We start from the raw sequence: 14,694 nt of genomic DNA, 5'->3' as shown, positions 1-14,694 counted from the left end.
AACACTACATTACAAGATGAGATTAAGTACTTAATTTCTTAAGACCTTCTGGAACTTTAAAGTACATTATAAGTCTTCTCTATTTCTGAAGTATAAGTTTAATTACTTTATCTTTTTCTGTCTATTTCATACAAATCAGTCAAATCAAACATTAAGTTCATTGCCCTATGACAAATTTCCTTCTTATTAGCAATCATGCACACATAAAAATATAAATACATAAATATATATTAAAAATACATATATATTTTAAAGTGATAAAATTTAAGTATTAAAATGCAGGAAAATACATAAACATTCAATGAAAATAACAATTCACTTCATTTTTTGCAAAAGTAAAGATCGCATAACATCTCTGAAACATTCAGCTTCCGTACAAAGTCAGCTCCTTGTCAGCGCCAAGAAGTCATTCTCACAACATCTGTGACCCACAAGTACATAGAGCAGCAGCAGTAACCAATAAGATTTCCTTGACACAGTTGACTGCTATGATCAAGAGCTCCACTGGTATTGGTGTCATAGCTGAGAACACAAAGAGGGCATTTGGATTCTGCTGAGAAAAGGCCTCAGAGCAAATACCAGCCTAGAAAATGCCTAGTGTCAATGTGTGAGCTTCACTGAAGGGGTGATTAGCCCGAGCTTATACTCAATTAATCAACTAACTAACTAAGGAGGCAAATCAGAACACTGAGAAAACATTTAAGCTAATTAATTAATTCTCACTTTCTGGTACAAATACTAGTAGCTTTCTCTCTCTAGCTCACTTTTCCCTTTATTTGCTGTTTCTGTGGGATGTCTTAACTTCAGCAACCACTACAGAAACAAAAACCCTTTCAAATAAAAGGATAAAAAAAAAATCAAGAAAGGACAGAGGAATCACCTGCAACTATTGTTTGTTTTTGTTTTCCCTTCACTATATCACTAAGCAGGGTATGCAGAGATCTAATTTAATTTACACAAGTTGCCACTGCAGACAAAGCTGGCTGACTGTTGGTAACTGACTCACTTATGTATAGAGTTCTACTTAACAGAGATTACATGCGTGGTATAGAAACTGAACGACAGACTGTAGTCTGGACACCACAACTGTCCATCTGCAAAACAGTGTGCCTTCCAAATATGCCTGTCCTCTATCAAGGCAAAGCATGGAAGCATGAAACATTTTCAGAAAAAAAAAACAACGTGAAGACAACTATCAATAAGCATTGCTTTATGAAGACTGAACTACACCATTTTGAGTTTTAACATAATGAATATTTACTCTGTATGAACTGGAACAGTTAAGCACTTTTGAAATGAAATGAAAAATTTAAGGAACCTAACACATTCCTCTAAACCATTTTCATTTAATTCACTCATTGCTTTCTAATAAGAAAAAATTCTGCAGAAACTTTTCTAGAGCCAACAAGCTTAAGAAAAGGAGTTCTCCTTTTTGTGCAAATATCATTTATACAAATATGCAAGGACTGATTGATATTTCCACTGGTGTGAGAAATTAGGGAAGGAAAAAAAATGAAAACATGGAGGAGGTAATTGTAAATGTCATCTACAAATGCACTTACAGCTGAATGAAAACCTTTAAGATTAGGCGTGAGAACAGGATATTGGACTCCAGGATGCCGCTCAATGCCTCTCATTACTTCTTTGTGATCTGCCATCTAAAATACAGAAATAATTTGCAGCTAATTTTTATATTATATATCTAAGCAAAAAAACAATGTCTAGTTCAGGTATACCGTTCGCAGAAAAGAATAACAGCACAGGGATTAAACTGAGGTTGCACAAACGTCTTTTCTTGTATTTCTTAACTTTTGAGTATTTGAGTTGCAAGCATTTCAGTTCCACATGAATACAGAACTGGGATTAAAAATTCTGTAGTGTTTTGTTTTACATGTATATGTAAAAAAAAGAATGCATTATACACTGACAAATTTTTTATGATGCTAATCTCTGATTGTTACTGCAACTTTAAACCTACCTTGATGGACTCCATAGGTGAAATCAACAGAATAAAACCATCCAAAACTTGAAAATGGAGCACTTTGATAAATGCGACATCAGATATGAGATAAATGAGACTTCACAAAATTGAAAACAATTGAACTTACTCAATGCTGTAACCAGCATATTTGAAAAGACTAAGAAGAAGTGCTTAGTCTTTTCTTAAAAAATACAGCAAAATCCAAATTTCTGCATAGCACAACATTTTAATATACTTGGGACTTTCTTTCAAAAAAAAAAAAAAAAAAAATTATTACAACAAAAGTCAAAGAACAATACTTTACTGAACACCTACTGAAGCATTTGTTTTCCGTAGCCTCCCCTCACAAGAGAAATCATACCTTGCAGGATACGCTTACTTTTTTCTCACTCGAGATTACATATAGCTCCATGTATTAATGAAGAAGAAAAATCAAAGACTTATTTAAACTGTATATTATTTAGACAATTTATTTCTTGAAAAAGTGGGAGAAAATTAATTTTTTTAATGTTGTCCACGTTTGAAAACAACAGAGTTAACAACACAAGTAATTCCTACTTTGCATCTTTCAGATTTTGAGTTTTAGAATACTCAATCTACATACGTTTCAAGTGCTGTTTACATCAGTTTTCACATAAATTTCCAAACAAACAGTACTTTAAATATTTAACTGGATTTCTGATTACCTTCACACTTGTGCAGAGTCAACTTAGGAGTACTATATGAAAAAATACATGAACTATGAAGCTTTCACTACTTGTCATTTGCAAAAGTAAGATGTGAAATAATGAGAGTTTGCAGTACCTGAATTCTAAGTATATTCTAGGTTACTAAGTGCCAATACTACCAGTAACCTAGAATCTCACAACTGGTTTCCTATTATGAAAATGGATGAATTAAATACATCAGAAATATGCATGCCTGTTTCCTCCAGTGTAAGACCAACGTGCGCCTGTAAAGAAGTAGATACATGGTACGTACAGAATGTCTTACAGACTGATACAACTTACTTCTCATCAGGAATCAAGAAAATAGCACAAAGTAAATTTCTGTAATTGCTTGTATGTAAACTGTATAGGTCTTTATAATTAACATATCTGATGAAGTTATAGAAAACATTCTGTCTTGCCTTATTTAAGAACAATTTTGCATTCCACAATTTAATAAAATTTCTGAGGGCAAAGGAGAATGTTTAAAACTAAATGATTAAATAAATGGCAAACGTTGGAAGTAATTCTACACTTTAAAGTTATAGCCCAACTTAAAATATATTAGAAAACCAAAATGACACAGTTTCAAACTGCATAAAACTGCCAGGTCCAAATAATACTTTATGTAGTACATTTGTCCCATTACTATTTTTCCTGCAAGTAAAATCCCATTTTAACACATGCTGCATGTTAGAAAATTTTAAATTGCAATAAAACATTTCTTTTCCAAATGTGTTTAAAAATAAGCTTTCTGATGGTAGGTATTTATAATTTTGGGCCATTTAAGTTATAGGTGTGGGATCCTGTTTACATGGCATCTTGCTACCGTGGAACTTCTTCTTTTAGCATTTTTTCAGCAACAGAATCTCTGGGCCAAAAAAAAAAAAAAAAGAAAAAAAGAAGAAGTGGATGGGAAACTATAAAAAGCTCGAAAATACCAAAAAAAGAAATAAGTGAATGAGTAATCTAAACATAACCAAGAATTTCATTCCCATGACTCACAAAAATAAAAAGGAGCAAAGAAAAGACAAAGTCAAGATTGCACTTCCTATCAAAGCAACACAATCTTATCTTTTAAATAAAGAAACATTTTAAGCACAACTTAAGTCATTAAAATAAAGCATTCAGACGTGGATTTAAGATAAAAAGGGATTGTTCATTTTTTCTGAAACTGTCACATCAGTACTAAATTTGATACTCTTAATGGCTGATAGGAGAAGAAATTAATTAGACAGGAAATGAAGAAGTCCATCTCTTTTTTTTTAGACTTTTCCCTCACATGTTTAAAATCTTTGTGTTATTCTCTGTTGCTGTAGCAGCAAAGTTTGATGACACTTAGCATAGGCACTTTAACGAACACAAACTGAAAGTACACTGCCACCCAAGATATTCTGTAGTTATCTTTCTCTTATCCTTTCTTTAGGTTCCTCTCTGATGATCCCAGAAACACTGAAATAAATACGTGTGTGCTCTATAGCCAGTTTGCTCTGCTATCTCAAGAACAAGAAGAAGTATGACCATACCATGTTTTTCTCAGATGAAAGCCTGGAATGCAGGACACATTCTCAACAGCTTCAATTGGACAAACTTTTTATACATTTTAACAGAAGATGTGCAAATAAAAATGTTAAAAATTAGCATATTTTCTCACATCAATTATATACATGTATTACTTTGTAAATAACTCGTGTGGTCCTTACTAAATATACAAATACTCAAATGCTTCTGTGTATACAGAGGAATCTCAGAGTCAGTTGCCTTGCTTTGGTGCTAGGGAACATTTCTGAAGTAATCCCCAATTTGCACAAGTTCTGTAATTATGTTTTCTTCCTCTAGAAAATTTCTTATGTTTGGGAGCGACGATGATGTCTAAGATTTCAGCTATGGAAGAAAGAAGAAAGCTGGAAGCAAGAAAAAGCTGGAAGAAGGTTCAGCAGAGGATACTCCAAACAGCTCTGTTAAAACTATTTCCCTTTTCGGTCAAAAGTTGAGGTTCTACTCTTCCTCCCTGCTGGAGAAACAGCACAGTTGTGGAGCAACCAACCCCATGCTTGGCCATGTATCTGTTGACTAGATTCTGGCTATGTCTCAGATAGATATGACTTCCTATCTTGAATCAAATCACCATAGACTTGCCTCAGTATGTGCCACCCCCGGTTACATTCACCCACCTTGCTCTGTTCTTGGGCACTGCTGGAATACCCCTTTGTCAACAAGGCTACAGCCTCTGATCCTCTGGTTATTGTGTTTGGATCAGGGTTTCCTTTCCCTTCTGGAGCAATCTGTTCTTGCTGTTCTTTCACTCTACTGAGTTATGGATTTAACCAGTTTTTTGCAGAACTTCTGTTCAACTGTTGACACTGATTGTGTCTGCATTCACTGCAGGTGACTCCCACCTCAGGGCATGCAACATGCGGCTCTGGGTAACATTAGATTATAATTTGAAGCTATAAAACCTTCATGTTCCAACAAGCCCTTCAATGGATGCAGCTGAAAACAATAAAAATACTTTCAGCTTGTTATTTTTCATTGGAATACGCTGTGGGACAAAGACATAAAGACAGATAAAGGTGTGTAGAGTTTATATATGTATGTGTATGCATTGAGACTACATTTTAATAATTAGTTCAACTTCAGTAATCTAGATAAAACCATAAAACATGAAAACTGCATAAATAGCATCAGACAACAATATCTGATTTTACAGACACAGCGTATTGCCCCTGTTCCACTTTCGTGGATAAGTATACAGGCTGTACTCTTGGAAAACTCCACTGCATGGAATGACATGTGAATTTAAATTAGAAATCGTGATGATTTTACATACCTGAGGCACCCATTTGGATGAAACAAAACTGGTCACTTCTATTGCTGGAAGTCCTGTTTTAGAAAGCCGGTTGATTAACTCTATTTTGGTATCAGTTGGGACAATCACCTGTGAACATGGAGACATATTATCATAAAGCATTTCATTCAGCAAGACGTTTTTATAAGTGACATGTTCCTAGCAATAATCCATACATGAGTTATAAAATAATGAACTATACTTGTACTATGCAATTTACTGAGAGAGGAAGCTGACATTCAGGGAAAGCACTAGATGGTACACAAGATTCTACTCCATTTTTTCCACCACAAAAATAAAATGAGGAAACACTTCCATATAACTGATTATAGATCTGTCTTCACATCAGCCTGGAGAAGAAGCAACAAAGGAAACTGTAACAGAGAATAGTTCAACCAGAGAAATATTGGGGTAAAAAAATAAAAGCTCCACAACTGAGGCAGAATTATTCTCCTATTCTGGAGTACTACTAACTCTACCAAAACCTTTTATATAAGTAACAATATAAGTAAGATTAACCACCCATTTATGAAAGGGATTATTGTTTGGGTTTTGACAAACATACTGTGTTTTAAATAGTCCCTTTCAATTTACTTCTATACTCCCTATACTCCTTTAGGCAATAATTTCATTTCCTCAGGAATTATGACAAAATCTATCATACTGTTCCTACTGTATATATATACCTACATGTTCCATATTACAAGCATAGCTAGTGTTTTGTTATAACAGAATGTGATTAGCTGACAAAAAATCCAGAGGAAAAAAAGGTGGTGGAATAAAATAAAGGCTACTTAATCAAGTATAGCAAGAGGTGATGCAATTTAACATTTGGCTAAACAGTAACATGCTTTAATTCTATGCAAGACAGTTATTAATATACATAACTATATTTTATAAAATGGAAGAAATATGATTAGTATGACACACGTATTTTACACAATGAAAAGAAACTGATATCCATGTCAAGGTACGCAAAACAAAAAGAAATTACCTTTTCATTTTGTAAACCATCCCTTGGCCCAACTTCTACAATCTTTATGTACTCCGGCAGTCCAGATACTTGGGATTCCTGAAACACAAAACAATGAAGATCTCTAAATAAAAGGCACAGCTTGCACTTCTCCTGTTATTCCAGGTATAAAGTCATACTGTCAACAGTGAATTTAAAAAAAATCTGTGAGAATATGTTCCACACCTTCAATTAGGGAATGAAAAGCAGAAGTTACTGACATATATGTTCCACAGCTACTCTGAGGCCAAAAATGCTTATTTTAAGAATATACAGAAAGCCATAAATGAACATTTTGTTTTACAAAGTGAGAAATATTCCCATTTCTAAAAGCTTCCCAACAAACAAGTATTACCATCCTCTAAACTTTTACCTGAATGTTCTCAATTTAACCAAACACTTACTTCTGTGTAAAGGTTTGCAAGACTAGGCTATAAATCTGAAAAGAAGAGGGCAAAGAAGTCAAGAAATGTTGAAGAGATTATTAGTGAAAGATGAAAGTAATTCCTCTGCTGGAAGGTGAAGGCTTTAAAGAAGGATTTAAAGGGGAACAAGGAAGGCCCCTGGTAGACAAGAGGAATTTTCCAGGTGTAAGAGAAGATCCACAAAAGCAGGAGGCTCAAAGGAGGGAAAGAAGGCAGCAGTAAGGTTATAGGGCTAAGGAGAGCATGGGGAGTTGAAGGTGGAGGAACGAGAAACAAGAGCAGAAAAGCAGGTGAGGGGAAATGAAACTTCCTTTTTTATTATTTAGCTGCTCTGTTATTGAATCAAGTTGACAGGTGTGGCAGTTAATGTAACCTGCACCTTGAAGTCCTGAAACACTTCAGAGTAGTTGCTTAGTTTGACCCCCAAATGCTGTGTGTCTTTAAAAAACAAATCAAATGGCCAACCTCGGGCAGGCAGCCAGCCCCTGGATGAGCAGACAGGATGAAGAATACAGGCAGCACCACCAGAAGCTCTGGAGGTGCCCTGTTTTCTATATTGCACTGAATCCAGAATCTTATTTGGTGTCTTCAATTCGTGCTAAAGCCCTTGATGGGATTAGTGCAAGCTACCTGCAGGACAGTAGCTCTCTCACAACCATGTCCTCCCCTGGCAGCTAAACTCCACTGCATCCATGAGGCTGTCAGCTCCGGGGGACCAACCCCGCACGCAGGAGTCTGAGTTTGCACAGAGACCAAGCACAGCCCACAGAAGTCATTTGTGCCACACATGAATGTTGTGAGACCAGTGATCTTATTCAAAATGTGCATTTCATCCCTTCCTTATTAGTAGCATCAGTGTAGTTTGAATCAAAGTGCTGCTAATTTCTCCTCACAGCAATGGAAAATGAGCCATCTGCACCGCACTTCTACAGCACCTTTGGTTTTCCCCCGCGTTCTCAGCGCTCGTGGATTAAAGGAAGCTCTCTACAGTAACAGGCGACATACTGGCCAAAATACAATAAACGTATTTCAGAGCATTTACTGTATATTTATCTGAGCTCAGTAAAAAGAATGGGAAACAGCTGTATAGTATCTATTTGATCACGTGGAACATCTGGTAAGTTAAAACTTTGTCAGGCTGTGCTAAGCCCACACTCGCTGACAGTATAAACCTACTTAAATGGGAAGGTAAAACCTTCACATCTGCTGTATATTGTTCCTCCTTTTTCTTTTTTTTTTCCCCTCGAGTTATTTTCACAAATATGGCACAGCTTCAAGCATAAATCTGGGTTACTTCATGATTATAGATCCTTCTTGTTACAAGACAAATGCCACAGTGTTGCTGTGAATAGAAGCTGTGACTGGGAGAAAAAAAAAAAGTGGGGGAAAAAGAAAAGAAAAAAAAAAAAAGGAGCTAAAATAGATAATGCAAAGCTTAATTTAGAGCATGAAAAATATCCATAAAACTTTGGTGGCAAAAATGTTCAACTCCTAGGCCAAATCCTGTAAATCCTGCTCAATTCCTACTGTTGTAAAACTTCTGTTTGAATGGAAGAGTTGTACCTGTTCTTACAGAATAGCTCACACATGCTCACTGTACGATGTACTGTAGTCACTTACATGGCCGACCAGTGGACAAGTGGAGCTCTGCAGCCGTTGGACTTCACAAAGACAAAGTGAACTTCAAAAAGACAAAGTGCTGCAGAAAGCCATTCCAGCATTGATTTATATTCTCCACTTGTGATATTTCAGGCATACCATATCTGATTTTCTCTGTAGCCTTCTTGCTCATCAGTCAGTCCCAATTTAAACTCTGTTCTTGACCAAAAACACTGACAGGGTACAGGCTGATTTTCAAGAGGACAAGTCACGAAATGGAAATTCAAGGCAGCGCTATAGACAAATCCTGACTTTCTTCATGCTAATGAAGTAATGGCTTAGAGTAAACACCTTGGCTCTCAGACCAGGAAAGACTTGCTTTGCATTACATTATTTCTGATTTCACCTATTACATTCTATTGCTTTGTCTTCAAGGTCAGCCAGTTCCTCCTGTGTGCTATCCAGTGCGGTACTGACGTGGTCTCCTGTTTTTCTGTCATCAGTAGACAGACATTACTAATTTCATAACTAAAACACTTGGACTACCATGAGTATACCTCATTTTAGCAAAAATACATTCAATTCAATACATTTGAGCTAGCACTATTGAAGAAACACGTTAAACAAAATTATCTGAGGATCTCCGCCAGCAATGTCTCTTCAGTATAACATCTACTTTCAACATTATCTCTTAGTTCCTCCTCAGCCAGCTTCTTACTCATTTTGCAATTCCTCTTCTCATCATCTTTCTCCCCAACTTAACATACAAATTCTCTTGTGCTGTACTGCCAAAGCTCAAGTAACGAGCAAAAGAGATACAAAGACAAATTCAGTCCCATGTACTATTTACGCATTTTACAGTACATAATCACTGAATAAAGCTCATAAATAAAGAGGGACTATTTTACATCTTCTCAGGCGGTATCTTTTAGAGTCTGTATTCCAAGTTGAATTTGAAGGGAAAGAAACATCTCTTCACCTTCACTTGTCCTACGTTCACAGGACTCAGTAACCAAGCAGTTAGGACTTACTTCCAAGAAGCTGGAGATATGTACTTGACAATGCAATCAGAAAATGAGACTCCCTGTTTTCTTGCTCAGCCTTCTGATCACAGTGTCACACTTGCAGAGTATGTGGATGCCACTTAAAACACAGCTGAAGAAGCGAGCACAGCCACCAGTCATTCTGTGCCAGGCTCAATGCCACTTGCATTCACTAGGCAAACATCAAATCCACAGAACAGACTGAAGTCTTAAAGAGTTTACGTGGGGTTTACTATCTGGATGGTAGCAGACCTTAACCAGAACTTCTTGAATTGAGGAATGGAGTCTCCTTAACTCTAAAACAGGGATTTTAAATGTGCACCATCCCCTTGGGTAAAAGGGGAGGGTTTTCAGAGACTTTTGATACCTTTAAGTATGGCATTAAATGGTCTATTTCTGCAATAAACAGAAAAATGAGAAATAGCTTTTATATTTGAAGAGAATCCAAAAACGATGAACCCTACAGAAATACACAAGTATTTATGTTAGACACTAAACATGCAAGGCAAATCAGTTTTGTTTCAGAAAAATAATACATAACTTTATTATATGAACTACTTTCATGTAATGAAATATAAAAAGTAGTTATGGCAGATAGTTAGAGGTGACTGTTTATTGAATTATATACTGGCTCTGTTAAAAAGTAATGGCTACCAAAGCACAATGTTTGAAATATCAAAAAGGAAATAGATGACATAAAAGACTAAGAGCCTAGAAAATTTGTTTTTTCCATGTATCTAAGCCTTGCCAAGGGAGAACAAAAAGCATATAAAACCACAAAAAAACTGCCTCCCTCTAAACAGAATCCAGCCAAAGAGTCTTAAAAAAAAAAAAAAAAAAAATTAGAAAAAGGAAAGCTATACTGTTCAGCTTGAGACACTGGATGCCAAATTTCTGTAAGGAAATATTTTCCCTGAGTTATAAATAGCTGAACATTCAAGTTTATTATAGAAAATCCTAGTAATCCTTAATTAGAGCAGTATAATTTAACATAACCATAAATGTAATCAAATTAAAGAAACATGCTTTTTTAAGCTCTGTCACTGCTTCAAAACTTCTAATAAAGGCACTGAGGTTTATTCAGACTTCTGACTTTCATTCCGTGCAGCTCACCTACATGGGGATTAACAGCACTGGCAAATATTATCCAGAGATGATCAAAACTAACTAAAGAGACCCCAAAATAAGGGAGAATAAGTTGAAGGTTTGGTCTTTTCAATCTAGCCGAGATGAAGCTCTGCTTTCCTTTTCCACAAGGTGGTGTTCTCTCATAGAGGACAACTGAGCAAAAGCAGGTCCATCTCATAGAAAATTTGCTGAAGAGAATTGTTTTAAAGACAAATCAGCAGGGATGTGGCATCATGACCTCGCATGCACACGTGCAGCAACATGGATAAATGCCCAATAACTGAGTAAAGACTCTGAGATAAAAAATACAATTGCTGGAAGGAGAACAAAGAAAACAGTGGTCAATTTTCTGAACACACACACACACACATCTCTAAACTTTACAAGACATAGAGGAAATAAACAGGAAAAAATTAAAATATTACTATAAATCAAACAATGATTGAAGTGATATTGCAGAGACTTGTTTATACTGTTCACGCTATGGGAAGCTGCTTATAAAAGAGATTCATTCCCAATCTAACTAGGGGAAAAGGTGGGGAGATTCACCTGGAAATACGAAGAATATATACAAATATTCAGAAAACAGAGGGACACACCTGGTAAATATTCCTCTCGTGAGGCCCCATCTGGAGTACTGTGTCCAGGTCTGGGGCCCTCAGTACAAGAAAGACAGGGAGCTGTTGGAGAGGGTCCAGAGGAGAGCCACGAAGATGATCAGGGGACTGGAGCACCTCCCCTATGAAGACAGGCTGAGGGAGCTGGGCTTATTCAGCATGGAGAAAAGAAGGCTATGGAGTGACCTCATTGCAGCCTTCCAGTACCTAAAGGGAGCCTACAGACAGGAGGGGAATCAACTCTTTGAAAGGGTAGATAACTGCAGGACAAGGGGAAATGGTTTTAGGTTGGATGTTAGGAAGATCTTTACTATGAGAATGGTGAGGTGCTGGAACAGCTGCCCAGGGAGGTTGTGGATGCCCCGTCCCTGGAGGTGTTCAAGGCCAGACTGGATGGGGCCCTGGGCAGCCTGGTCTGGTATTAAGTGTTGGAGGTATTAACTGTGGCAGGGGGGTTGGAGATTCATGATCCTTGAGGTTTCTTCCAACCGAAGCCATCCTATGATTCTATGAGAAAGATAAACTGAGCATCCATCCCAGAATATCTATTACATGCTGCTGACACAATTGCTGGATAACCACTAGCCAGGAGCACGTCAGTAGTAAAATAATTCATCAGCCCATGAGACATTTTCCACAAGTAAATTGCTCATTTGATACTACTGCACACTCACAACTTGAATAGAAATACCACAGTCAAATGGTTTGCAAATGCTTTAGAAATTCCATTTGCACACTGGAGAAACAAACACAGAATCACAAAACGTTTGAGGTAGAAGGAAACTCTGAATGTCATCTGGTCCAGCATCCCCTGGTGAAACACAATGCATTTCAATAAAGCAATGCATAACACTTAGGATTATCATTACTGTATGTAATCCTGATTAATTAAATACTGGCTGATTAATTATCATACTTATACTAATTAAAATAATTGTTGCTTGTTTGTCTTTTACAAATTCTATTTTGTTCATTTCTCTAGTTTGACAATTTTGACAAAAAAAAAAAAAAAAAAAAAGATACTTGGAAAATTCAGAAGATGGATGGTACCTGAATAAACAGTTCTATAGGAAAGTACTGGGATATTAAACTGGTAGCAAACTGAATAAGAGTCCATAACACTTACTAGAAAAAACAAAAGTGAAACAATAACCCTGGACTTAGGAGATAAACAGATGTCAGAAATTAAAAAGGCAGCACAGCACTTGATGAATAGAAATACTAGGCCTAATTTTGGACTATGCTTCAAAAAAAGAATTTGACCAACCAAAGAGCGGCAAAATAGAAAATCAAAGTAATTTGTTAATGAGCTTCATTCTATAAAGTAGAGTTGTATACAGAGTTAACATCCACATGCAAAGAACCAACTACCTCCCTGGGTAACATGTGCCAGTGTTTGACCACTTTCACAGTACAAAACATTTTTTTCTGATCCTTAAATGGAATTTATCCTTCAGTATGTGCCCACTGCCTCTTGACATGACATTGAGGAGAGCTTGACTTCTCCCCATCAGTATTAATGTACTGATGCATTAATATATACATCAGTAAGATGTCTCAAATCTGCTCTTCAGGCTAGAAAATCTCAACTCTTTCAACCTTTCCTCATCTGAGGGATGCTCCTATTTATTACCACTGCTGTGGCCCTTTGCTGGATTCAATCCAGTACATCCATATGACTTCTAATGGGAAGTAAACATACAGCTACTACTTTAGCCCACCTCTTCAAATTTAACTCAAATGTGCTTATAACTTCTATCAGAAGGCTTGTGAGAGCTTATGAAAGAGATTTACATATATCAGGAAATTATATAAATTGAGAATTCATTATTGCAAAGTAATACATCTAACATTTCCACCATCATTTCCTTTAATTGTGAAATCTAAATATAATCTGCTATCACACCTATTAAATTGTTGCAAGGCTGTTTACACCTAAATACAAGTCATACAGAAACAAAATAAATGTGATTTTAAACACAAGGGGAATTCAGCCAAACGATAAATGCTTATGCTGCCAGAGTGGACAGTTCTTTGGTATAATTCGGTTAACAATGAGGACTGTAATAGTCAAGAGAAAAGTAGAATCACTAAGGTTGGAAATGACCTCCAGGATCCTCTACTTCAACCATCTACCAACCACCAATACTGCCCGGAAAAGTCATCAAATGCAAAGAATATTAACTAAGAATCAGTAAGAAAAATCTGCTACCTTTGTTGAGACAATCTTTTATAAAAATAATTCTATCAAGCAAGCAGAATTTTCATGAACTGATAGATCCAAAATTAACAAATGACATTAACTAATTTTCATAAACATTGCACTGTTAAGAAAAATACACAAAACTAGGTTAGGTTGTACTAACTACACTACTCACAAACATATGCTCATGAATTAAAAAAGCAAACTATGATCCATTCATTACTATTCCTTTTGGAAATCCTTTAGAATAGGACAGAATAGAATAGAAAGCTACACTAGTCAAGGTTTAAAGAAAATTCATTTCAAGGTTAAGAAAATTCTGTACAGTTGGTTGAACCTGGCTACTCTTCCAGCCCCAAGGCCACCCTAATCTCCCCACGCTCAGCCAGCTGCAGGCAAACATTTCTTTACCCTCAGTGACCATAAATGCTAGGAGTAGAATATAGCCTGCTTCTACCCCTCTTTGCGCTTTTCCATCATTTGCACCTAAACAGAAGAGTTAGCAGTTCTTAATGGCCACTACTGCAAGTAGAGGCCAGCAACATAATATGTTCCACAGCAGCAGTTGTAAGCTATTTCTGAAAACTAGCGTTTGGACATTAACTCTCTGAGCCCACTGCACTGCCTCCTTATTCAGTGGAGACTGCAGTTATCAGATGCTATGAGAGTCATCCCAAAAGAGAAGTCCTGAGAGGACATGGGCTCCAAATACAAGCAGAGGTCTCTGACATGAAAAACACAGAATCACACAATCACAGAATCATACAGAATCACAGAATGGCCCAGGTTGGAAGAAACCTCAAGGATCATGAATCTCCAACTCCCCCGCCACAGGCAGGGCACCAGGCTGCCCAGGGCCCCATCCAACCTGGCTTTGTACACTTCCAGGGACGGGGCATCCACAGCCTCTCTGGGCAGCCTGTTCCAGCACCTCACCACTCTCATAGTAAAGAGCTTTCCCCTGACATCCAACCTAAATCTTCCCTCCCTCAACTTAACACCATTTCCCCTTGTCCTGCTGTTATCTACCCTTTCAAAGAGCTCTCTCTGATACACAAATACAAATCCACTTAAAAGAAAAAAAAGTGTATGCAGTCATGTTAGGCCACATTCTGCTAGGAGAATCACCAG

The 14,694-nt window shown here is 36.8% G+C and overlaps 1 protein-coding gene across 1 annotated transcript in view; it reads right to left on the bottom strand.

The window, feature by feature from the left end:
• The window catches only part of HMGCLL1 (3-hydroxy-3-methylglutaryl-CoA lyase like 1), a gene marked incomplete at both ends in the record, with an annotated part of 72,401 nt that overhangs the window by 45,566 nt on the left and 12,141 nt on the right, over positions 1–14,694 (bottom strand). Inside the window, 3 exons of the mRNA XM_079550373.1 lie at positions 1,563–1,658; positions 5,519–5,626; positions 6,531–6,608. Of these exons, the coding sequence (XP_079406499.1) occupies positions 1,563–1,658; positions 5,519–5,626; positions 6,531–6,608 (282 nt within the window). The remainder of the gene's footprint in view (positions 1–1,562; positions 1,659–5,518; positions 5,627–6,530; positions 6,609–14,694) is intronic.

Source organism: Tetrao urogallus (assembly GCF_951394365.1).
Source record: "Tetrao urogallus genome assembly, chromosome: 2".
Classification (NCBI taxonomy): Eukaryota; Metazoa; Chordata; class Aves; order Galliformes; family Phasianidae; genus Tetrao; species Tetrao urogallus.
This window is presented reverse-complemented; position numbering and strand designations above follow the sequence as displayed.